This window comes from Lipophrys pholis (genome assembly GCF_963383615.2).
Source record: "Lipophrys pholis genome assembly, chromosome: 11".
Classification (NCBI taxonomy): Eukaryota; Metazoa; Chordata; class Actinopteri; order Blenniiformes; family Blenniidae; genus Lipophrys; species Lipophrys pholis.
The window spans coordinates 17,792,532-17,816,644 of NC_137631.1; the positions used below are offsets into that span (position 1 = coordinate 17,792,532).

The 24,113-nt window shown below is 40.9% G+C and overlaps 2 protein-coding genes across 3 annotated transcripts; one reads left to right on the forward strand and one right to left on the reverse strand.

Annotated features, from left to right (window-relative positions):
* The first annotated feature begins 5,091 nt into the window (after positions 1–5,091).
* On the forward strand, positions 5,092–12,636 carry synm (synemin, intermediate filament protein). The gene is made up of 4 exons (XM_080475461.1): positions 5,092–6,045; positions 7,092–7,216; positions 8,692–8,771; positions 8,900–12,636. The coding sequence occupies exons 1-4, from the start codon at positions 5,248–5,250 to the stop codon at positions 10,924–10,926; spliced, it is 3,030 nt and encodes a 1,009-aa protein (XP_080331587.1). The 5' UTR covers positions 5,092–5,247; the 3' UTR covers positions 10,927–12,636.
* Positions 12,519–22,612, reverse strand: ttc23 (tetratricopeptide repeat domain 23). 2 transcript variants are annotated; one of them, XM_080475462.1, is made up of 11 exons: positions 22,136–22,612; positions 21,853–22,033; positions 20,258–20,381; positions 20,020–20,176; positions 19,789–19,914; positions 16,020–16,191; positions 15,735–15,840; positions 15,231–15,358; positions 14,874–15,023; positions 13,192–13,274; positions 12,519–12,944 (listed from the first exon to the last, which is right to left on the reverse strand). In XM_080475462.1, the coding sequence occupies exons 1-11, from the start codon at positions 22,186–22,188 to the stop codon at positions 12,830–12,832; spliced, it is 1,395 nt and encodes a 464-aa protein (XP_080331588.1). In that variant the 5' UTR covers positions 22,189–22,612; the 3' UTR covers positions 12,519–12,829. The 2 variants fall into 2 exon arrangements, with proteins under 2 accessions (XP_080331588.1, XP_080331589.1); XM_080475463.1 differs by lacking the exon at positions 14,874–15,023 and having other exon boundaries at positions 12,542–12,944; positions 22,136–22,479.
* Between the last annotated feature and the right edge of the window lie 1,501 nt (positions 22,613–24,113).

Genomic DNA, 24,113 nt, shown 5'->3' on the forward strand with positions numbered 1-24,113 from the left:
AAAATGAGTTTATATATCATAGATTACAAAGAAACGAGACAATGTGTTGCATACCATTGATAGCAGTGTCCAATGCAGTTTATCTACGCAGCGGGATACTTATATGAGGAACATTCTGTAAATGTGTAAACTTAAACTGTAATATTACGAAATGGTGGCAGTCTTTTAAGCCTTGTAATACGGTTTTTAGTCAGAACGACAGCTGGGACTACACATTAAAAAAAACACAATAAAACACCTCCACTCGCGTTACGCCTAATGTAATCTTAAAAATTTTCTGTGCGAATGTAATTGTATAAATGTCGAAAAAAAACATTATGCGAGAAATATTTTAAAAGGGAAACGTTCACCTCCACAACACCAGGAGTGGGAAGCCGTTTACCTGCAGCATCACATTGTACACGTCACGTTTATTCCGTACCGACAGATGACATTCACTGTTTCAAAAACTATATTGGATCAGTACTTAGAATCTCGGATATTTCTGTACGTTCCACACAAGGCGGTCATGGAGAACACAGCAGCTCCTGAAAGGACAAACATCAGTGGTGAAGTCAAGGCAGCAGGAAAAAAACTATCATCAATATCATTGGTTTTGTTCATTTGTATCGTTGTGATTTAAAGATTGTCATTATTTCTCCTGTGTGAGTTTTTTTATTTTTTTTGCTGAATGCCACAACTTCCCAGCTCTAATAACATCCAGCGTGAAGTCTTGAATGCTGGCTCAGCAAGATGACCGGATCTTAAAAAGATTTGCTAAAATGAAAATTAGAGGACAGCAGAAACATTTATTTTACAAGTAATTTACTTCAAACAATAAACCTCTTTTGTATGTTTTGGATTTATTTCACAAAAACAGAATTATTTCAAATCTTTTAAGTTTTTATCCTTTATCATTTCTATTCAAAACTGATATAAATCAAAACTGCATTATCTCAAAATATCAGAATAATTTATCAACTCTCGTGATTTATTTCCCCCCTTTTTTTTAACTGAAGGCCATAAGTATCACAATTTGTGTACTTTCTATGTTAACGGGGTAGACAAAAACAAAACGATTTACTTCTAATGATATACATTCTGTTTAGACGTATTGTCACTAAACATGTTCCACACACACACACACAAGGTGGCAAAAGTAGCTTCTACATCTCCGATATCCTCATCGAGCCTCGGCTCTGCCTGGAACTCACAGTGACTACGTGAAGTGTGACGTCTCTGTGGTCGGGTTAAAATGTCATTCAAAAGGCAATAATAATAATAATACGAATGTGAGGAAATTTCTGACGTGAAAATCGGTGCTATATCGGAGCAGGATTTAGGGTTTTAAATACCAATCGAACGGTGAATCGTGTTTCGGTAGAGGAGCAGTTGGAGTGCTGCTGAATCACTGACATAGAAATCACCACTGACAAGCAAACAGCTTGACTTCACATATCTGTGCATTTCTGTCTATCCAGTTTGGATGTATCATTAAAATATTTGACTAGTAGACATGTGGTCAGGTGAATAACTGTTGTAATAACTTTAGCTTACTATTAGAAACTCCCAAACCCGTCGAAGCTACAGCATTCACAGCAAACGTGCGGACACACTGCGTAGGACAGGCATGTTGCATAGATTTACGGGTAGTCACAGCAACAGCAACATGACTAGCAAGGAACAAGAATGTACAACGGCTGATTTTTTTTTTTGCTTCACTTGAGACGTCCTGCTTAAATACACAGCAGCCCACTGAAAATCATCCGGTTGTAGTCATCTTCATCCTTTGACCTCTTCAGAATGTTTCTTCATGCAGACGTCAGGCTCACGGGGGACGCACCAGTGCATTCAAACTGCAATAAGTTTGAGGTCAATCATTATCATGCCTCTGTGTTTATGGTTTGCATTCCTTTACCTTCTTGAGGGGGCCTTGGTCAACTGTTATTGTTTTATCGCTTTCACAAAATCTGAGTGTTTACTTGATGGTTGAGGAAAGAAATAATCCCGAAAAATACAAAAAAAATTAATAAATCACTAGACTGTCTTCTTTTAAGCTCTGTATCTGAGGCCTCAAAGTTTTTTCACAACTATAGTTGAGACGGTGTATTTTTGACATGCTGTCTCCAAAATGTGTTTTGGAGAAATTCTTGTATTTTTCTTTAGTTTTTTTTTCTGAAATTTTCAATAAATAAACGAATGAGAAGTATTGTTTTTGGGTCTTTTTTTTTATTTTTTGTCCGTTCACATCACTTCAAGTGATTCGGTGCTCGATGTGGCGTGAAATGTGCGGACAACAGTAAGCCTCTACCTCCCTCTGTCCGCAGCTCTTCAAGCAATTTTTGAAGGGTTCTCCAGCTGATGGAGCATGCTCTGTATGAGGGCCTGCAGAAGTGGAACTAGTCTCTCAGGGGAGGCCAGGCTGCCAGATGATGGTACGTGAACAAGAGCTGCTCTCCCCTGGTACAGTGAGCAGTAATACGTAAAGTCACACAGGTATCTGGAAAAGAGAGAGGGGGGGGGATAGCTCATATTGTCAAACATCTGTGAACAGAAAAAGAAACCTACCTGCCGGCATCTCTGGAAGAAATCACTTCCATCCCAGGCTGTCTGAAATGCTTGGAGACCCTCCTCATGTCAATGATTGAGTCCAGCTTTTCCGGCCCACCTTGAATGCAGCAGTGACTCTCAGGGCAGAAGCCACACACGTCTCTGTCTCTGTAGCCACTGTTCTTTCCTCTTTGCTCCAACATGACGATGCTGGAACCTCTGGCTACACCCAGATGCACGGCAAACTGCACAACATGCACACAAACACATCACTGTTATGGGGTCATAAACAGAAAAACCTGCATTTCTGAAGGCCTTTTGAAAAATACTGCAATACCATAAAGTAATAGGATTGAATATCTTACATGAATTGCAGAAGTCATACTGACTGTAAAGAAGATTATTTAAAAATTGCGACTCATAATTAACTCTGGTTAAAGAAACATTAAAAACAAGCTAAGAAAAAAAAAGGGTCTTGAGCTATTTTAGTTTATGTGTATTAAATCTCCACTATAGGGAGGTTTCCCAGTTTGAATTACATTATTCCTTTACAATCGTTTTATTGCATCTGTACATCAATATAAATGCCTTAACAACTGATTATCACGGCATTAAAAGTTACTTTCCTACAATGACTGAAGTCCAGATCCATCTACATGTACCTTATTTTCATCTCTCCTCCAAAGCCTATTGCAGACTTTCAAGCATCTCTTATAGTCAGGCCATACTGTTATTATATTGTATTGTTATAGAATGGGCCCAACACTTTAGCCAGCTTTTGGAGATTAAGCTTAAAAAAATAATTACTGTGCTGAATCCAACAGAAATGCACTGTATCATTCAAATAGTGGCTTATACAGATATAAAGACCTTATTCTTACCTTTGGGTGAAGAGTTTGCCACAGCTCGGCCACAATTTGCTTGGATTTAACATAATTTACTGGGAGCTCTTTGATGTAAACATCAGTCTTCTCTCCCAGCCCGACTAACTTCAACCCCTACAACAATTTGTACAGTTTATCATGTTCAAGCAATGCAAAAAAAAAAAAAAAAAGTAACACTGCCATTACCTGGGCTACTGTCCAGCTGGGGTTCACCAAGAACTCTCTGAATGGTCCAAACCCTGGAATTGAAGTATACCAATCACAATGCGGCTCTATATTGACTCACTAACACAGATTAATTTACCTGTAATAACCACAGTTTCGCTCTCAGTCATAGTGCAGCCGAGACTGAAAAGTCGGGAGTATACAGTTACAAACCCTTAAACTACGCAACACATCACATGTTCATTTGGTCCTCGCCATTAACTCATTGTCCACCTGGAGGCGCCATTCTCTGAGAAACCAGGAGTTGCTGGAGCAATGAGGCATTCAGGGGCCTCGTGGAAACTTTAGGACCAACCGTAAATGTGGGAGAAAAACCATAACATGTTTAGTTACAGAAGTCTTTCTCTGAATTAGTCATATTTATGAGGTGATGCCAGACATTTGGATATCAACACAGTCAATTCACTCAATATGTCGGATACAATATCTATATGTTCGATTTATATGCAAAATCCCATCAAAGAAAATTACAGTTGCAATATAAATCAGCCAAAACACACATTTCTAAACAAAGAAGCAGCATTAAAGTGTTTGCCTGTATTGCAGCTGCAGCATCAAATGTAGTGACACAATTTTCTCCTGTTGATCTGTCTGTATGATAACAAATTTGATCCATCTCATCTTATCCTTTTTGAAATGAAAGTAATTAAATAAATCTCATAACACAAAGCACATCAACTAATTTTGATGAGTTGTATTTCATAATCAAAGTAAAGCAGGTCAGCCAACTCTTAAGCATGGATAGTTGAAGTCAACCAGCAAATACAGTCAAGTAAATGTATGTGCAGTGGTTAGCCCTATTGCCTCCTGTGACAATGTTCCAGAGTTTGGACCCGGGCTGGGATTTCCGGTGTGGAGTTTGCATATTCTCCCACGCAAACGCTGACCTGTCACCTTTACTCCAGTATCCTCCCACACTTCTCCCACATGATGTTAATTGGAGACTAAAATATGAAAGTGTTGGACTCCCTCTGTATTGGACCAAGTATAACATATCTGAAGACAACTGGAATCATGGAATAAATTCTGTAGAAAATTGATAAGTGAGATTTTGAGGGAAGGCCTGCAGTTCTTTCTGTCACTATAGCTAATAATTTAATTTAAACTATTCTTCTTTACATTATATTTAATTCCCAAAAATGTCTTTAAAAACACACATTAGTTCAAAACGAGTCCCTTTTTTCAATACGACCTCTTATGAGCAAACAAAAACAATACTGGAAATGAGGCATCAGTAAATATCTGGTCACTTGAGAAAGTGCATGCTGATGAGGCACATTTGTTGGATTCCAGCTGAACAACACATACTCACTAAAGAGAATCTGCTTGTTGTTTCATAGTTTTCCTGACTACGTTATGTTCCACGGGACCTGAACGCAGCATCACATCTGCCAGGACTGGGACGCGCACGGGACGCTCCGCTGATGCGTTCAGGACCCGCCCATCCGCTCCTGCACTTGTCAAAGGCCACCGATCGCAAATTACATCACAGTTGTGCCCACACACAGCCGCACGCACGCAGATGACACCGGCGTAATCAGGCTCTTTCACGATCTAATTTACACAATTTTAAATCACTTTAGATTTTTCTTTCTTTTTAGATGCCACGATGCTTCCTTTCAAGAGAACTTTTGACAGCGAGAAGCAGCAGCTGCAGCAGCTCAACAGCAGACTGGCTCAGTATCTGTCCAGGACGAAGCAGCTGGAGCAAGAAAATGCGCATCTTTTGGCAGAAATCAATCAACTGAGAGTGTCGAGGAGTGCCGACAACGAGTCCAAGTACAAGGCGGAGATGCAGGGCCTGAGGAGGATGTTGGACCAGCTGTCGCTGGAGAAGTCCCAGGCGGAGATGGAGAGGGAGAAGCTGTGGCGGGAGTTGCAGATGGTCCAGTGCCTGTCCAGCGAGCAGACGGAGGTGTGCAGGGACATCAGCGGCGACCTGAAAGGCTGCGAGAAGGAGCTCCGCCAAGCCCACGGGATCAACGGCGAACTCCAGCAGCGGCTCCTGCAGCTGCAGAGTCAGTACAAGTGCCTGGAAGAGGCGCACAGGAAGGACAAGGTCCATCTCCGGCAGCAGGTGGAGTCCCGCCTCGCGCCCATCGTCACGCAAACTTACCGCGGCCCGCCGGTGGTCTCCGCCAACGAGGTGCAACAGTACGCCCGCGGGCTGTCCGAGGGATGGATCCACACCTTCGAGACGTACCAGCAGAAGGTGGAGGAGATGGAGGAGTCGATCAGAGAGGACCAGGCGATGCTGGGCGACCTGCAGAGGGAGAAGACGTTGTACGCGTCCGAGCTGGACAAGATGCGCACCGAGGCGGAGAGACAAGCGCAGATTCAGATGCGTCTGGAGGAGCAACTTGTGCACATGCACGAGAAATTCCGTGCGGACTTTGGTCAATATCAGGTGAGGACAAGCCCACAGTGAATAAAGTATTCTTCTGATCTATTATTCAAACATATAGACGCTCAAATGTATTTATTATTATTATTATTATTATTATTATTATTATTATTATTATTATTATTATTATTATTATTATTATTATTATTATTCCCATTAAAAATACAGTCATCACAATCTCTGCTTCTCAATGGGCCTTAACCGAAAGGAGAGGCCAGTCCCTCTTTAACCTGCCACACCCACTGCCTTCAAGGCACAGACACAGCTGCCAATGGCTGCTGCTGCTGCAAACAAGCGCTCATGGATCAGGCTGCTTCCCAAACAAGCAGTGTATCCTCACAATCCGAACTGAAGTGTGTGTCTGTGTGTGAGAAGCATGCTGTCTATGTCCTATTATACCGTATTGTAACACTTGGACAAGACACCCCTTCAATAAGCATGGTAGCTTTTCCAATATTTAGTGATATGTAGCATGTCTGCAGTCTCATAAACGTCACACAGGGATGTTGCGTGCAACATTTGACCTCAGTATAAATGGATTGAATAGCTCTGGTGACAGCGTAACGTTGCACCACTCTACTAGTTTATAGCTGCCAGATTACTTCCAGCCACTTAAACCAATTAGCTGTCAGACTTGGAAATCCTTATTAGTCTCCTAAAGATGGATCCACAAACAGGTCAGTCGCCAGCCAGTGACTGTAACTGTCCACATGTAGCCAGGCAGCCCTCAGCACTTTAAGGTGGTACATGTGAAACTGACCGCATGATGAACTAAAGATAGTTGGATGACATTTATTTATATTTACTTGAAAGGATCATGTATAACTTACAAAAAACGGCTGTCGGGGGCATAAGAGGAAAACTCTCAGATAAACGAATGCAAACAGCACAGCAGGCTGGAGTACAATCAGCTGTTTACAAACCTGTGTTTAAAAAGGAAACTGCATGACTGAAGGATTTTTCAGTTGAATTGTGGCTTATCAATGACAGCATATGACATACACTGGTCCAATCATAAACCAAGTGAAAACGTGCTTGTTTTCCTCCAGATAATTATTGATGAGCTTGAGCATGAGAGAAACATGATGGCCGACACGATCGCAGAAAAGATGAGAGAGCATCAGCACCTTCTCCAGGTGAAGATGGATCTGGGCATGGAGGTGGCTGCTTACAGGTACTGACGATGTTTCGACCGTTTGTTGTTCAGCTGATTCAAACAGTAAGTATTTATAGCAGCCCTCAAAGTGTGACAGGGGATTTTCCGTCTGATTTGTAGTAGGAAAAGCATGCTGAAATATTATCCTCTGTCAACAGTGGCTCCCTTCTATGTTTACATATTCAGGTCTGACTTGACAGTGAGTCATTCTGCCCAACATGAGGACCACATAACCAAAATATTTTTTTTAAGTTCTTTTTGTCGCAAAGAGTTCAAAATAACTTAAATTAAACAAGAATATGAAGTTTTTTGGCTGTAAGGAAATACCACTAGTTATGGAGAGTTACATGGTAGTTAATAGGTAGAGTTTTAGTGTATCTATTGAGTATAATGGATTGGATTGTTAAAATGTATTATTTATTCTCTTCCCAAAAATATGCATGCTTTTGGCAATCTGTTTCATCCAGCTTCACTTACAATGAACTGTGTCGATGATCTTTTGAAATGAAATACTCGTCCCCTGCTGCTTCCGGCATTAAGCCCCTCCTTCGGTCACCTAAATAAACTCTAAATGAGTCGTTGCCTTCTACAGTCTTGTAAATACCACACATAAATATTTCATAAAGGTCTTAAAAAATTTCCCTGTGGTTGGTGTCGATGAAGCAAGTCAAATTATATCTGGCATATCGTATCCCATAATGGAATTGTATGGCCAGACTTCGTGCTCACAGGTTGAACACATCACACTAGTTGACATAGTAACAGACTATATTTACTGAAAGGTTAAGCTATTTATACGCCACTTAATAAGTAGTGTATTTTTGATCAAAGGTTAATGCAAAGGAGGCGTTCTATTCCAGGAGAATTAAAGTTTCCCCACATGATTTCCCACATGATTATTGATGACAAGTACATTTTATTGGGGAAGTTATTTACGTTCCTATATTGACTGACCACAAGTACATTTGGTTTGTTTTGAAGTTTCCGGATGCCTGTGTCGAGACGTGCAGTGGCATGTGTTTTCGGGAACGTGTCACGAGTCAGGTTTTACTTTAGGTTTTATTGGGAAGCCTGGGCAGCCCCACATTGTGGTGGTTATTTTTAGGTCAGTCTTTCAGAAGGAGCTCTCCGGAGAGGTTGTTCTGTTTTTTGAGGCACTTGGGTTTGCTGTTTGTTTATTGAAGCATGGTCAAGGAGAGGTGAGATCTGTTTACATTCATTGCAAACAAGTTTTTTACTGAATGGCAGTGGTTTGTTGAAGTTTTGATAATTACTACCCTATATGGACAGGATCTGTATTCCTACCCTCTTGTAAGCCTGTTCAGCATAGTTTCAAGGGAGTTGAAATGGCGGAGCTGAATGATGTACACCAGCTTGTGAGGTATTTATTCTCTAAATCACGATATGAAATATTATTTGAAATAAAGAAAATATTGAGCGACTTATCTTACCCCTGTTTTTTCCGTTTTATCTTGTTTCTTGTCTCTATTCAGGGCGCTCCTGGAAGGTGAGAGAATAGGACTGCAAGATGCTCACAGGAGGGGGAATCAACAGCAAAGAGAAAGAATAATAGGTAATATCTTAAAAATGATCCAGTTAATTGTTTTCCCTGATACTGCGGACAAACATTGCAGGGGCAGTTCAAATCAAATATCAAAACATCAGTGTAACAATATTATATATATAACTTGTCTGCTTCAGATATCAAGATGCCTGCTCAGCCTTATACTCCAAGAGCTTCCACCTTAACCACCAGACAACAAACCAATATCAGATATACGCCACCGGCCTCCAGCCTGAGAAGATCGCCCATACCTTCCTCTGGGTCCATAAGTCCTTCGAGGGTCATTCCCATTTCAGTTGCAGAGAGAGCTCGCAACCAGAGTCCCGCTTCCAGAAGAGATATGATCTCATTCAACAAAGCTCGAGCTGCTGCTTCAGCCACTTCTACCACCACGGCCACCACCAAAGATGAGCAAACAGGCTTCGGGGAAAAGCAAAAGAGTCCAAATATTGCAAAAACAACAATGGAGGAAAAAATTGTAAGAATCAAACAAGTCTCTGAAGTAGACAGTCCCATCAAGTCTTCTACTGCTGAGACCAAAACAATTAAAGTGACGTCACCACCAATGACAAGCTTCAGTGCAAAAACCGAGACAGAAGGAAAAAAGCAAGTGTCCGATGAAAAGGAGAAAGGTAATGTGTACGATGAGATTAAAGACAAGACGGGTACAGAGTCTACTATAGGCCCAGCTGAGAAGAAGATATTGGACTCTGTGTCTGTAGAAGAGATCATTGAGAAAGTGATTAAGCCGGCAGGTTTAGAAGCAAAGGCTTGCTCGTCAGGAGATTCAAAGGTAAGATATCATGTGATGAAAACCGAGCAAGAGGATGGCACAACCAAGACACAGATTGTGCTCGAGTCCAAAGTGGAGGAAGAGCTGGATGTTTCCGAAGACTCTGCGCTGGATGAACTGCTGAGCCAAGGCGTGAAGAAAGTATCACTGGAGGATATCAAGGGTACTGCAACAGGAAGTATGATTCAGAATTTGCTGAGCGGCCTGCAAGGCGGTGAAAACTTACAAAATAAGTCAGTCAACGTAGAGATCATTGAGACGCCGGTGGAGTCTCACAGTGATGAGGAACTGGAAGTTAAACAGAAATCCAGATCTACTTTTTACGAGCCCTCAACATATTTCCAGATCGAGGAGCTCGAAAATGTCCCTCCTGACACTCAATTTCAGAGGGGAAGTTATGACGATGCTACAAAATCTCACACACCGGACACCGACCAATCCAAGAGTGGATCTGTACAAGGCCAGGAGTTCTCCAGAGAGAGCGAACCTTCACATTTTTACCAAGACCAGGAGTCTCATGAGTATTTTGTGTCCACCCCAGACGACAACTTATCTGAGTCCGAAGAAGGTGGTGGGATAACTTCCTATGGTCATTATGGCATCGTCGACGACCTGTCAGATGAACGATATTACCAAGATGAGGCCATTCCCCAGCAAAGAGTGACCGTCGAGGAAAGTGACGCTTACAAGTTCACATCAGGAGATCGTCTGTTTGCAAAGGAGGGCTTTCCAGAGTGCATCATTGAAGAGGAGGTCCGCGTCTCTCCGATAGTGCAGGAGTCAGTGCTCGAGTTCCTGAGAGAAGACTCATTGGAGCCCAAAGAACAGCTGAAGGGAGCCCTCGAAAAGCTCCAGAGCTCAGTGTCTGGCCCACTGAGGGAGGAATTGGCGTATTTTACAAAAGTGAGCAGTGAAAATCCACAGAACGTGGCTGTCGATATCAAAAAAGTGCAACAATCAAGTGACAATGGCACCACAACAATAGTTGCAGAGCTGAATGTCTCTCAAACCCTGGAGGATTCTGGGCTGCTGGGCGAGGGAGAGGATCTGTCTGATGAGCAGATCATGGCAGCTCTGAGGTCTTCTAACTTAGGGTTTGAGGAAGCCTTCCAGGGCGGGGCAGGAGAAGGATACACCATCAGAGTTTCCAAAGAAGAGGTTGTGCATGGTGGGGGCTTCGAAGGCTTCACTGGCGAGGGAGTGTCGGAAATCACAAGGAAAGCCTTCACCTTCCAGAAGGAGGAACACGGAACTGGTGCAGGGGAAACCTCCCAACACGAGCTGCACTCTCAAATCACTGAGACCCCAGTGAGGATTTCTCATGAGAAACGAGTTGCGACGGTTTACCTCGATAGCCCTTCAGAGGACTGAGAACATCAAGTATGGCATGTTTTTAAATGTAATGATTGCCAACGTGACGTTGTATGTTGAAGGGCACATACAGGGTGTGTTCCAGTACAGGAGTCCACATTCGGAGCAGCCATACTGGTTGCAGGTTGTGAATGTGCTAATATTTCTGCAACATTATAAATAATTTGGGAGTGCTATTTTATATTGCCGTCTTCAAAAACAACAACAACAACAACAAAATAACCACATTTTTACAGATCTTAAGTATTAATTGCAAAAGTACTGGACTGAATATAATTAGGGTTAAAACTACAAGAATATGCAAATGCTGTCCGTTTTATAAGGTAGAGAACACTGATGTGTGTTGCATTAGAATGTTAACCTTTTCAAAACTTGCAGTTTATTTTCAAAAGGCTTTCGTTAGATTCCTCTATTTTTGTACTAACCTGTGCTGTAGACCTGAAGCACCTCATTGGGTGTTTTACAGCATACCATCAACTCAACCATCACTTCATAGTTATCTTTGTCACGATGCTGAGTCTCCTTGGTCAAGATTAATATTAATGTTTAATGCAGACCTACACAAGACACTCAGCGTGATGGAGGTGCTATGCAACATTTACATACTGGGGCTTTACATTTTTTATGTGTCTCGGACATCTCTAAAAAATAGAATGGTGTTAGTACACATCAGCTCTGAAAGACTTTATTTTATTTAGAAATATTGAACTTATGGCAAAGGGTAGTATAGTGGGAGAGGGGAAAACATGGTTATTGTCTTAACTTGTGAAATGTGGAATGCTAAGATTATGTAACGTGACTCACAATGGCACATAACACAGTTTGAATAATTGATAAGAAATAGTCAAAAACAATATTCTTGTCTCATTAGTATATTCACAATCCACTTGTCCATGGTGGCATACTATTACTACTATCCAAAGGGTGCCAAAGACCGCTGTCTTTTTTCCAAGAGTAATAGTCTGATAAAATAATGTAAAACAGTAGCAAACTCCCGATTAAATTGAAAGCATGCAGCAACATCCATAATGTAATCACATCTTATTTTGATACATGTTTATGGCACCTATCGCTTGTCCACATTTGTTGGCGATCACCGTGTTGACGTGAATTATTCAACCCTGCTCTGACCTGGCGGCATACGACTGGGACTATTTTTGGTTCCTCGGCTTAGTGGCGTTGGGTGTTCACAAGGATTTGTTGTGGTGTGTATTAGTTGCAGGGGTGAAAAGGAAGCATTGTGATTACAGTCTGTTTGTGTGACTTTAAATAGAAGTATAGCTGATATAAGTGACAATTATGCTACAGCTACAGAGCAAGTCTTACTTAGATCGGCTTCTTGGTATTATTTCAGCAAATGCAAAGTTTAAGATAAATGCCATACTTAACATATAACATAAGCAGCATTTAACTGGCAAAACAGAAGAATGAAATATTTTTTCCCCCATACACGATTAACACTAATTTGAACACAAGTTGTGTATACGGTGTAATCTGGACCTGATGTGCCATTTGATTGCAAATTGTGTACGTCAGCATGCAGAAATGTGTGAAACAAATGTGTGTTAGTCTTCAGTGACTAAGAATTGGAAAAGCCAACATCATTGCTTTTATTGATCAAGATTTTTATTAAACAAAGGACAACTATTTGGGATGGCAGATGTGTAAAGTTCCCACCAGAAAAATGCTCATATCCAAATTAAAACATTAAAAAAAATATTGGTATGTTTTGTCATTCTTCAGAGCTGAATTGCTTCAACGTGATGTGCAATTTCATGCAGGCCATCGTTGGTCAACCTAAAGAGAATGCATGTTGTTACATTAATAGATAAATAAGACCAAAAATAGAACATTTGATATTATAACATAAACTTTTGCAGTGCAAAAAAAGTCAAGTGAAACTTCAAGAGTCAGACATGGAGTTCCTATCATGACCAATGGATGGTACGACTGACGATGTGTGAGGTTTTGGCGTCTCTCCACCTTGCCTCTGCAGCTTCTCAGCCACCTCGGGGGCCCTGAAACACCAAACATATACAGACAGATTCCTAAATCATACGGAACATTCAGACAAAGTGGTTGTTTTCACTTTTAACAAAATCGACACTTCAGTAAAACGTGATTTACACCTGAGCACTAGCCAAATATGTTCTTGTAAATCTTATAAAACTATTTATTTGTGCATCTATTTATCTATCTATATATAAAGATATTGACATACAGAGACGCACAGCATGCATGCATGCACACAAAAGGCAAATTTACCGAGCCAGCGTGTCCACAGCTTTTTGTGCAGCTTTGGTCTTCTTGTGCTGGGGCCCGAACAACAAACTCTGGATCTTCAGGCACTATAAAAACACCAGCAGAGTGTGGTCAGTGGAAGATGAGAGGTACACCTAATACTCAGTGGAGAAGGCACACTTCCTGGCAACATGTGAATGCACTAAACATACCAAAATAACCACCATAGACGACACCTGCGCTGACCACTCCTGAGTGTCAGGAAAAAGAGGATATTGTTGTTCTTTGTTTTTTTTTAAAGGGCAGAGATTGTGAGATGGTTTAGAAGTTAGAAATTCACATCTCATTCTAGTTGTAGTTTGATTCAACCAAGGAGAGGACCGATTGCCCGGCTCCATGATGTAAGAAACTATTGCATAACTTGAAAGTTCAAAAAAGTCAGAACATTTAACAGAAAACACATGTATATGACTTCACTGCCTGCCCACGCACAAGATATTTCAAGAGACTGCGACCGTCACTAATATGATTTGAAGAGATGTTTGTAAAGCAAAGAGAGAGGGGGGTGTGGGGTGGGTGTGGGGTGGGGGGGAGTGACAAGTTTCCCTCATCACCAGGGAAAGTAAAACACTGGCAGTCTGGAACATTTCCATCTGGCCTCCTGGATGTTTTCACTGTTGCTAAGGTTGATGTAATGGAAGGCCCTTTTTCAGAGGAACTGCACAAGCAAAGGGGGGTTGTGGTTAAAATGTGTGCACTATTGTTCTCTTTGTTTTTGGTAGTTTTTAACACTGTATCTTTTGTTTGATCCCGCTTCCCTATGGAAAAGCCGAAGTTACTCACTCAGAGTGCACTCTGGGTCATGATGACAGCAGTAAACCCCCCCCCCCCCCCCCCCGGCACAGTCATATATCTGCTCTGTGTCAGGGCACTTAGAAAGGTTACCAGCGGGATGGGGTGCAGAGGAGAGTGAGCCCCTGTCAGACTGGAGCCCCTCTGCACGTAGGCAACAATAACAAAGCAACATAGCAACAAGGCTCCTTCACTTGCGGGCGTGTCATTACTCGTTTGAAGCAATGCTCGCATGTTTTGGGATATTTTTGCATTTTCAGTCAAAGTCAAAACTCATCTCTCGTGGTAAATATGTCACTATAGAAGAGAAACGTGAGTTAATTAGCTAAATGGCTACTGGTTATTAACTCAAGGGCTGTGCGCTGAAAGACATAGGAATATCACATTTGTTTCAAAGGACATAATGGCATACTGTACTAATTAGGGTAAAAGTGCCGAGCCGCCACTCTCTTTGCAAACTTGTGTTGCCCATCTGCTTGGCGCAAACCAGACTCGAAAAAACACAAAGTCACTCTGTGATACTTTACACCAGGGAGGGTAGCTCTGCACACTGCAAGCTTCCAAGATTAGCATGTTACTCTGATAACACTGAGCTCTGGAGAGATGGTGGAAATAGCTCATCTCAAAATGACAGGGACGCTTTGTGCTTCTCTAGTGTGTGTCTGTGTGTGTGTGTGTGTGTGTGTGTGTATGTGTTTAAGATGTGTGTGAGTGTGTTTGTTCTTTTATTAAAGCTCCCTAAAGAATTTATGCTCAATGAGAGACACTAGTACTCCCTCTAGGATTACTAATATGCATGTGGTGATACAAGACAACCATGTATGCAGTGCATGCTCCATGATATATATGATTACCTTTATCATAGTCCTGTGGGCCTGGATTAACCTGCCCCCGGTCATCTCCACACTCCCTATCAGCTGCAGGGTGTCCGCTACCTCGGCACTCAGGTCACCAAATGCAGATCTTTTAGAATCAATAGAGGCTCTCTGGATCTCCACACATTTCTACAACAATACATTCGACATAGAATAATTTTTTTTAAACACTTTGACAAAGCAACAGGTCACAACTACTTGATACTTGAAGTCTTAGAGAAAATCTGAAAGTGTTGTTAAAAACAATAATTGAAAAACATGGCTTTATTATATTAAGCCGGTGGATGAAAGAAAGCACTGTGAAAAAGGAAATGTCAGTTTATGAGGGTAAGTCACCTTTTGCTCTCCATTCATGAGGAGAAAGCGACAGAAGTCATCTTGAGCAGCAAGAAAGGCCGGATCCAGGTCACCCACAGCCTTTCTGTAGGAACTTAGACTCTGCTCAAAGTACTGACCTGCAGACTCTACAACAGTACAAGAAAAGAAGCATGATAGTGACAATCACTTGACAGAATTGGTTCTAGTTTATGGAGCACACAAATGCTTGAGTGTTAAAAGTAAGATTAATGTTCCACGTAAAAGAATATTTCAGTTTTCTTATGTTGTGCTTTACTTTGCTGCAGCAGAGCACGCTGTACTTTTAGTCCCCGATTGTTGACACGGGCGAAACATACTGACACGGCCAAACATGGATATGTTTTCAGAGGCACTATTATAGGGTCGGTTACCATAACAGCATCTTAAAGAATTTGACATTGAAAAACAAAGGGATATTCAAATCCTAATTAACCCCTTGTGCCTTGCCACTCATTCCCAATCTGTATTTGTGAATAGACTCACCATTGTGATGAGGCTCTGCTGCAGCAGAAAGGATGAGGGCCAGGCTGTGAGAGATCTGAGCCCCTTCGAGCTCCTCCAAGCCATGACTCATGGCAATGGCATGAGCCTAGTGAAAACAAGCATGTGAAATAAGACAGATCAGCTCACCAAGTCGGAGGTGTAGGAACACTATTTAAGAACAGGCCAGTGTCAGTCTCAAGAAGGTCTCTTGTGTGTTTGTGTACTATATGTTGTAGAGAAGAGTTATGTACCACGTGTGAGTTATGTAAGTGGTATATCGCTTGCCTTGGAGAGATGCTCTATGGCTCTGTCCGTAAGACCTCTGTCCTGTTCAATGGCAGCCATGTCCTTGTAAACAGAGCACGTCTTCTCTGGCTCTGTGCACTCCTTCAGCAACTGCAAAGACTTCTCACACTGGCTCAGTGCTTCCTCCCGTCTGCTCTGTCCCCTATAGACCCTACAGAGCAGGATGAACACACAAAGACTGTCAGAGAAATAAATCCACACATGTTGATGTCACCATAAAACCAATTTAAAGATTGCCCATTGTTTACAACTGTCTTTCTCTGATTGTCTATACTGTAAATGTTTTTTTGGGATGCAGAGAATGGACTGAGGAATTAGGAATCTAACATTAGTGACTTGAATTCTGTCTGGATTTATTGTGCAGTGCATGGCACAATGGCACTCCTGCTTACATTATATGAGCCTGTTGGATATTGGGATAGCAGAGGTTTCCAAAGCATGGGAGGATAAATATTTAAACACAGTATTAGAAAAAGTACTATGGGTGCCAAACTTGGGTCTTGCAGAAACGAGACTTTTGTCGATGGCTGCAGTTAAAGCTTACTGCAATGCAGACTATAAATTGGAAAGTTTCCCTCGGATCTCTTATGGTTGCATTCGCAATTCATGCACAAATCCTAATCACTTCGCTCAGCACGGAATATTACACGTCTCCTTGCTCTCCAAATATCTTCAATTCCAACATGTCTAAAACTGGAGATGTTTTTATGATATCAGGCAAAATCACCTTAGCTGAAAATATAGGCAGAAGGGTGGCTCAGGACTGGAGTGTGTATCTGAAAGATGTTGTCACCCTAAATGTGTAACTTTTAAGATTCACCATTCTTCCTTAGTCATGCCACGGTTACTTCCTATCATACAACATGGATCGAGTGGGTAGGGTGGGGTAAGGGGGTGGGGTTGGTGCACTGGCTGTGTTATCCACTGCAAGGACACTGAATGCATCAAGCTACTCGGCTAACAGCTTTAAACCATCTAATGGACTCTAAATGTAATTCAGCTCTCCAGTCAAGAGGGTGGCATTGCTCTGAGGACAAAATGCCGACTACTAACCTATCTCTAGTCACATCCCCGTCACAACAATACATGAAAAAAATCTACCTACACAACCTAAGGTATATTGTTCTAATTTGTAATTTATTTGATAATGTCAATTTCTAGTAATAACATGCTCCATGGTGCTCTCATTTCTGGACCACATGGATTCTAGCATTTATAGCTCTGAAGCTCAGGGTACAAAAACATTATGAAAGCTTATAACCTTATGTTTCCCCAAAAATCTTAGATTATCTTAAAAAGCTTTGATGGATGCTAGAACAGCCACACCTATAAGTGTTCATTGGGTCGGCACTTCAGGTCCTTTTAGGGCGGCAACGCCGGCTGAATCAGTTACAATCCAACCAGGCTGGAGTCCTATCATTCTGCCTGCATGGACAGACAGAAACAATGCTGCTTTATCCTCTCATTCACTCTGCATCCTTACACACTTCCTGGCATAACAGTAATATGCCACATCCCCTTGAAATATACCAAGAATCCACAGGGCAGCGAATTAATATAATTAAAGATTTGGGGATGTGGAGCCAAGTGAACCGCACAGTGCTCTTTTGTAAATGTTCCCTCAACAGGGTTGACGCAAGTGTGCTGGGCTTTCACTTGGAAAAATAATACAGCGAGGCAAAAGCCACAGCGAAAACAGACAGACTAGAGCCGACTCCAGCAAATGTGTACAGTTCTTTTAACTCATCACATTCTGGATCAGGTTTTTTGTGTGGCTCAGATAGGAGTGAATAACTACAGAGATCAACAATGACAAAATCCCTCCCGGTTTCATTTCACTGAAGTACTAAGGGAAAATATTCCAATGAGAATAATAATGGCTTTCTTCTTAAGAAGTACACAAGTCGACTGCGGTCCTCAAACTCAAGATTATCAGTATGTGATGACTTGTAGTCGCCATGCTGCTTACACTATCTAGGTCTTTTTCTAAATAAAAAATAGGACAGTGCCACCGATGACAGTAAACACATTAAAGCTGTGCATGGGTCAAAAATACAAATTAAATACTATGATGTATAAAAATAAAAATCAGTTTGAAGGAGACAATTTCTCGAAATGGTCGAAGCTGATAACTTACGATTTAAAGTTAATTGAATACGATTTGTAAATAAAAGCATTGGATTCATGACAAGAACATGAAACTGAATACATGCTCATAGCGGCCATGGATTTAGAGTTGGATATTTTTAACTCCAGCAATTAAGATATTGCTGCTCCAGCAGAAATACCTTTGCTGAGGATCGGGAGTGCACACCTTGAGTGTAAATTTGAAACTGAGCAGAAAGCTTGGACCGTGATCTACAACTGGAGCAGAGCTTACTTTATTGTTCCAGGCTTTTGTGCGAACATTCCCCTCCACCACAACAGTGTTGACTGACAGAGCTTTAGAAGCATGCCAAATTCTGAGTCATCACATAACAAAAGAGGTTTAGCAAGCTTACACACCAGCCAGAGTCTGCACATTTTTTCAATTACACAAATCATGTCAACAAACCCCAACTCTTTGAAACAGATCAAGGAGGCAACATATACAAACGCCAACGAGTTCAGCTCACCTCACTTCAGAGAGCTCACTTTTGGGAAAGACACGAGCCATTTGCTGGGTCAAGTCATATATGATAAATAACGGTACTCGCTATTTCATGGAGCAATTCTAATGGGATAAAGTTAAAAACATTAGAGGATAAGCTGAACCAAAGCATGACTAGTTTTTTCTAAGTTGTGTAATTTCATCCCTTGCGATTTAAGCTATGACATCTGAGCTACATATTGTTTGGGGGTTACTGGGCCACATTGATCCCATAACAGATGATCAGCCAGCACTAAACTTGACGTTAGTGGCAGTTGCTGGTACCATGACCCTTTAATTGTTTAATCATTTCTAAGCTTGTAGCACTACCCTTGAGAGTTTGACTGTCAGTAGCACCATTAGGTTACACATGTTAATTTTAAAAATGCAAAAACAAAGGAGTAAAATGAAAATAGCTGTCAAAGTGAAGTGTATAAAGCCTAACAAAATAAGATGTCACAATTTATAAAGAAAGTGTAGCTGTGGTTCAAAGGGATAACTGTACATTGCCTCTTTGTAATGTACAGTATGTCTCAATGAACCCATGTGTGGAAAATAGCCAAACCTTATCCGTAAATATCATTACAAAACATTCATGCTTACTGCTGAGGAGACTGGACAATAAAAGGGAAACTCAGATTAAGCAAGTTGATTTCATATGAACATAAAGGTATGGTGTGTCAAATACATCAAGAAAGATCCAGCTTTTAAAAACTGAAAGGATGTACTGAGTGGAGGTTTGCTGCCATCTTGTGGTCAAAACAAATTAAATCAATTTCCTTTGCAATTACTATAAATGCAACAAAATTTGTCAAAACAAAAATTGTTACATTTTATATCTTCTATCAATTGGGGATGGTGTATTGTTATTTTTTCCAGTTTGAACATGGAGCTGTTGGATTTAGAGCAAAATGTGATTCCCAGACAACACCTGCTGGGTCAAGAGACACATGCATTAAATACGAGATAGTGCTTTTAAGGAGCACTACTAATAGGATCAGAATAAACATAAACTAGTCAACACAACTGGCTAAAAATTCAGATTAAAGCAACCGCTCCATTATATATTTACGACTTTTGTTTTTGAGAATACACATATGCTTATTTCCTTGACAGTACCTGCATAGACCAGGGAAGATTTCTAGCTGAGTCTTCATCATCTCTTCCTGGCCGATAACACGGCGATGATGAAGATCCTCAAGGACACGTTCTGCCTCCAGAAAAGAAGACTCTGCTTCTTCTAAAGTTGACCAGTCAAGGCTTTTGTTAAGCTTTGCTATTTGAATCGATTCAAAATTCATTAATCAATCATTTAGTTCAAAACTTTATTGTCAAACCCAGTAAGGATATGTGCCTGTGATGAGTGAAGCGCCTCCCTCTGTGAGATGAAGGCTCAGGAGACATGTGCGGATCTCATGTTTATCAGCTGTGCAGGAGGACGAGGAGGAGCAGAAGAGGAGCAGTTCTCGTGCCAGGGTGGTGTGCTCCTTCGCCTGCAGTCCCCAGCCTATTAGAAAAATAAACATTCATAAATAAAAATAAACATTTTCATTTGTTGCAGCAGGATATGATGCAAACGTGAAGTTACCTTTAAACTGTAAATATGCTTTAGCCAGTCTGGCGTGGGCCCGGGCTAGTTTCAGATGTGCCTCCCCATACATCAGCCTCGTCAGAGCAACACAACGCACCAGGTCCTGGATGCAAGCTTCAATCTGGAATAACACAGTAAAAGATAGTCATGGCGTCTTTCTTGACACCTAACTAAACCGCAGATCAAATGTAACACCAAGAAAACACATGAGACAGACAGACTTCATATAATCATTATTACACATTACTTAAACCAGTGATTCACAGGTTTCAATAATCAATTCAGTTTTGTAATTTAGTTTTGAATGATTGAACGTTATGTACAAAGACATACTTAGACAAAAAAAAAGTTAGGAAAAAACAATTACATCAAGCCACTTTTTTTCTTGAAGTCTGTTTCCAATTAGAAAGTGTTGCAACCAATAATTTAAAAAAAAGACCTTCAACAAAACACTGGACGGTAAGGTATACTGCATAGCTGTTGTGTTTTGTGAGTATAGGATGTCCATATACATCAGCACTCAGCAGTGATGAACTCTAATAACAGCATAATGATTCTGGTCACAAATATTTAAGTATTTTTTAGTTTTTGTTTTGTCTATTATTCATTAATTTGCCCTTTAATGCCATTAGCAAATGTCCACATTGAATTATTCTGTTTCCGGAATAAATATTTCAGAGAAATTCATCTTAGTCTCAGATTTTGGTTGCGAATATCAGATTGGCTGAGCACCAAAAGATTTTCTGACATTTTGGAGGTTGGGAAAAGGAGAGCTAAATAAGCTATGGTATATTAGTTAACCATGGTTTTAAAATGAAATAAAAAAAATAAAAAAAATCTTTAGATGTGCCCTCATACACATAAATTGTGTATTAGTGTCCTTACCTCTTCCTTCCATTCACTGTTTACATGTGCTGAGCATCAGGTGGACAGATTCATCCACTGCACCAGTTCAGGTTAAATAACATGACAGCATGTTTCACTCTCTACCAAACACAGTCACTCTGTTATCAGTGTGAGACAGAAAACAGAGGGCATACACCTGTGCCTTGTGTTGATAAAAAAATAAAAAAAATAATATGCTATCACACGAAGTTAGTTCTCCAACATCAATAGTGCCTTGTCCTGCAGAATCGTTTTAAATTTAGTCTGTTGATGAAGCAGATGAGTTGACATCTGCATATTCCCCTCCATGAAATTATGAAGTTCTATTTTGAGCAAGTCATCCACCAAAAGTAATATAACTTTTATACTTTTTACCTAACCATTCCTAAAGTGCTAAAAGTAAAAGTTAAGATTATGTAAACTACGTTATAACAAACTTCCAATGACAACAATCAGTCAAACATAATTTTGGATGCAGTCAGCAAGATTTAGTTTCCCCGCAGGAAGTAAGTGTATCTCCCAAAAATTTAGATATAAGTTAACTGATGTCTCGAGATTGTCCATAGATGTGAATCTGAGTGATTATCTGGTTCTGTGTTAGATAAGAAATAGACCTTTGACTCTTCCTCAGTGTTATACTCTGGAGCACAATTTTCATGGTGCATTGGATGAGAGGTAAAACCTGTGAGTCAGTGTGCTTCACCCACATGTTGGTTGTCTTCTCTGGCCTGAGCCCGGCTGCTGTAGTACTGGAGCTTTTCTTCAGGAGGCAACATGGCAAATTCTTTCCTGCCATATTCTGCTTGAGAGGAATTCTCCACGTCTGAACCGCAGTCAGGATACACGTCCACACTCCCGCTGATGGTACTTCCAACACTTTCAGGGGACCTGAATGTGTCATAACAACAAACATCGGCGACGTGCTTCAATGGAATTGATTCACAAATATCTGAGGATGTAAAATAAGGAAAGTGCAAGCAGAAAATTTACTCTGTCGTAGACTCTGAAGAATTTGTTCTTGTTTTCGTCCTTACTTCATCCATATTCGCACAGTATTTATTATTTACACTTTCACGGAGCAATCAGCAAACGTGGCGTCTACGCGGTTTGGTTGCCGTGGTTACGCTGCGCGTGCTACACACAGTGCGCAAGTGTGACCGTCCGCCGGCCTCAAATAACTTCCAAAACATCCCCATCCGTGAAACGCTGCGGTGCTACTGCTTAGAATCCAGCATTGAAAGCCCGGCTACCTCGCAGAAAAACACACGAGGACAGAAGCCAGCCGTCTCTCGTTTCTGTTTGCGCACTTTACGGAAATGTCTCAGAGAGGAGTCAAGCTTCCGGTTTTCAAAATAAAAAAAATGATTATTAAATTACGACCATTAAAAGCTAATATAAATATATGTGTCTTAACCAGCATGTGTAGACACGTAATAGGCATTTGATCTGCAAAAATACTGAGTCAGTGGGTCACATGACCTGGGCCTTAGTGAGCAACAGATTTGAATAGGGGCGTGGCTTGACCGCAAAGGAGGAAGTCGTGTTCAGCTTGAGCTCCCACTGAACCTCTACTAAAGCAATTAAATTAGTATTTCTGAGTATACAACAACTACAACTTTGTTAATATAACTCAAAAGAAAGCTACCTCAGTGGGAACGGACAAATGGCAACGAATGTGTGGAAATATAAATATATTGGACCGGTCAGCACGAGGCCCAACATCTCCCCGGACTAGAGTACACGGTGTATTTCCAAGAATCCAGGTGAGAAGACCCAACCCCATGCCAATACCGGAGAGCCCAAGTTGAAAAATGCTCTCACAGAACTCATTCTACTTGGAAAATCCAAGAGACCTAAAACTTGGCCTACACAGCAGGCCTTTCCAATGAGAAGGATATCAAGAGTCAAAGTGCGGGGCAATGGCAGCCCATGTGGCAAAATCTCTGGTGGTTCCCCATGAAACAGGAAGTGATATGTAACTCAGTAGTACACGCTACAGTGGGTCTAAAACTTTACTTGCTTGGTCAAAGACCTCCCCTATTCAAATCCCTATGCGAGTATCGTAGGGCTGGGCGATTTGGCCTCAGACAAAAATATACGATTTTTCAAAGAAAATCGATTTTTGATTTTTTTTCTCAATGCACTCAAAAATGACTGCAGACATCATAGCCGATTATAGATCTCATCGTGGCTCATGGCCACTTGGCAGAGTGCTGGAAACATTTTCAGAAATGGCCATTGCCATCTAAATTTCCGAATGTTACCATATACATCTTTTCTTTCCCCTATTATATTTGGATCCAGCACAGCAATCATAAAAAAAAAGTGGCAGTCTCATTATTTGAAGCTGCATATAGTTAATAAGTTCTGATCTCGTGCTGTACAATTTATGTCCACAAGATGTCAGTATAGCAACACAACAGGACATGACCTCAGTCATGCAGGCTTCACAGTTGCACTGAGAGGAATGTTATAATATCGTTGTGTTCGTCTTTTAAGAAGTGATAGTTTGTGCTTTGGCCATGCCTAAAGGTATGCACACTTCAAAGTCTGTAAGATGGTAATCTGTAAACCCCAGGCCATCTTTCAACTTTCTTTCTGAACTGTATTTGCATTTATTTTATGTTTTCTTAGCATTTCTAGAGAGATACTTAGGATTTGTAAACCGTATCTTCACTATACTTATACCCGTTTTACTTCTGGAAAAATAAAAGGTGAAAAACAATAGCATTTCAATGCTATCAAAGTAGTTTATGACGACAGCAGTCTGTATGGGCCATAAAATTATAAACCTTCTCACTAAAAGAAGAAAAACACGCAGTACTTTTAGTCAGTTATACGCATCTGTGGAAGCCATTTCTGTATTCTTATTGGTTAATGTACCAGGGGGGAGGCAACATTGACCTTTAAGTTGTTCAAAGTCATCTGCTAATAGCTCATTAGTTTTAATGGGTGGGTGTTAAATGGG

Bases quoted from the DNA above. Each gene is read 5' to 3' on its own strand.
- ttc23 (XM_080475462.1), bottom strand. From the start codon at position 22,188: ATGGATGAAGTAAGGACGAAAACAAGAACAAATTCTTCAGAGTCTACG. The intron at 20,382-21,852 runs GTGGGTGAAGCA...GTGTTATTCCAG, and splicing joins CCAGAGAAGACAACCAACAT to ATTGAAGCTTGCATCCAGGA. The intron at 13,275-14,873 runs GTAATCATATAT...GTGTTTTTATAG, and splicing joins CCCACAGGACTATGATAAAG to TGCCTGAAGATCCAGAGTTT.
- synm (XM_080475461.1), top strand. From the start codon at position 5,248: ATGCTTCCTTTCAAGAGAACTTTTGACAGCGAGAAGCAGCAGCTGCAG. The intron at 6,046-7,091 runs GTGAGGACAAGC...GTTTTCCTCCAG, and splicing joins CGGACTTTGGTCAATATCAG to ATAATTATTGATGAGCTTGA. The intron at 8,772-8,899 runs GTAATATCTTAA...TGTCTGCTTCAG, and splicing joins GCAAAGAGAAAGAATAATAG to ATATCAAGATGCCTGCTCAG.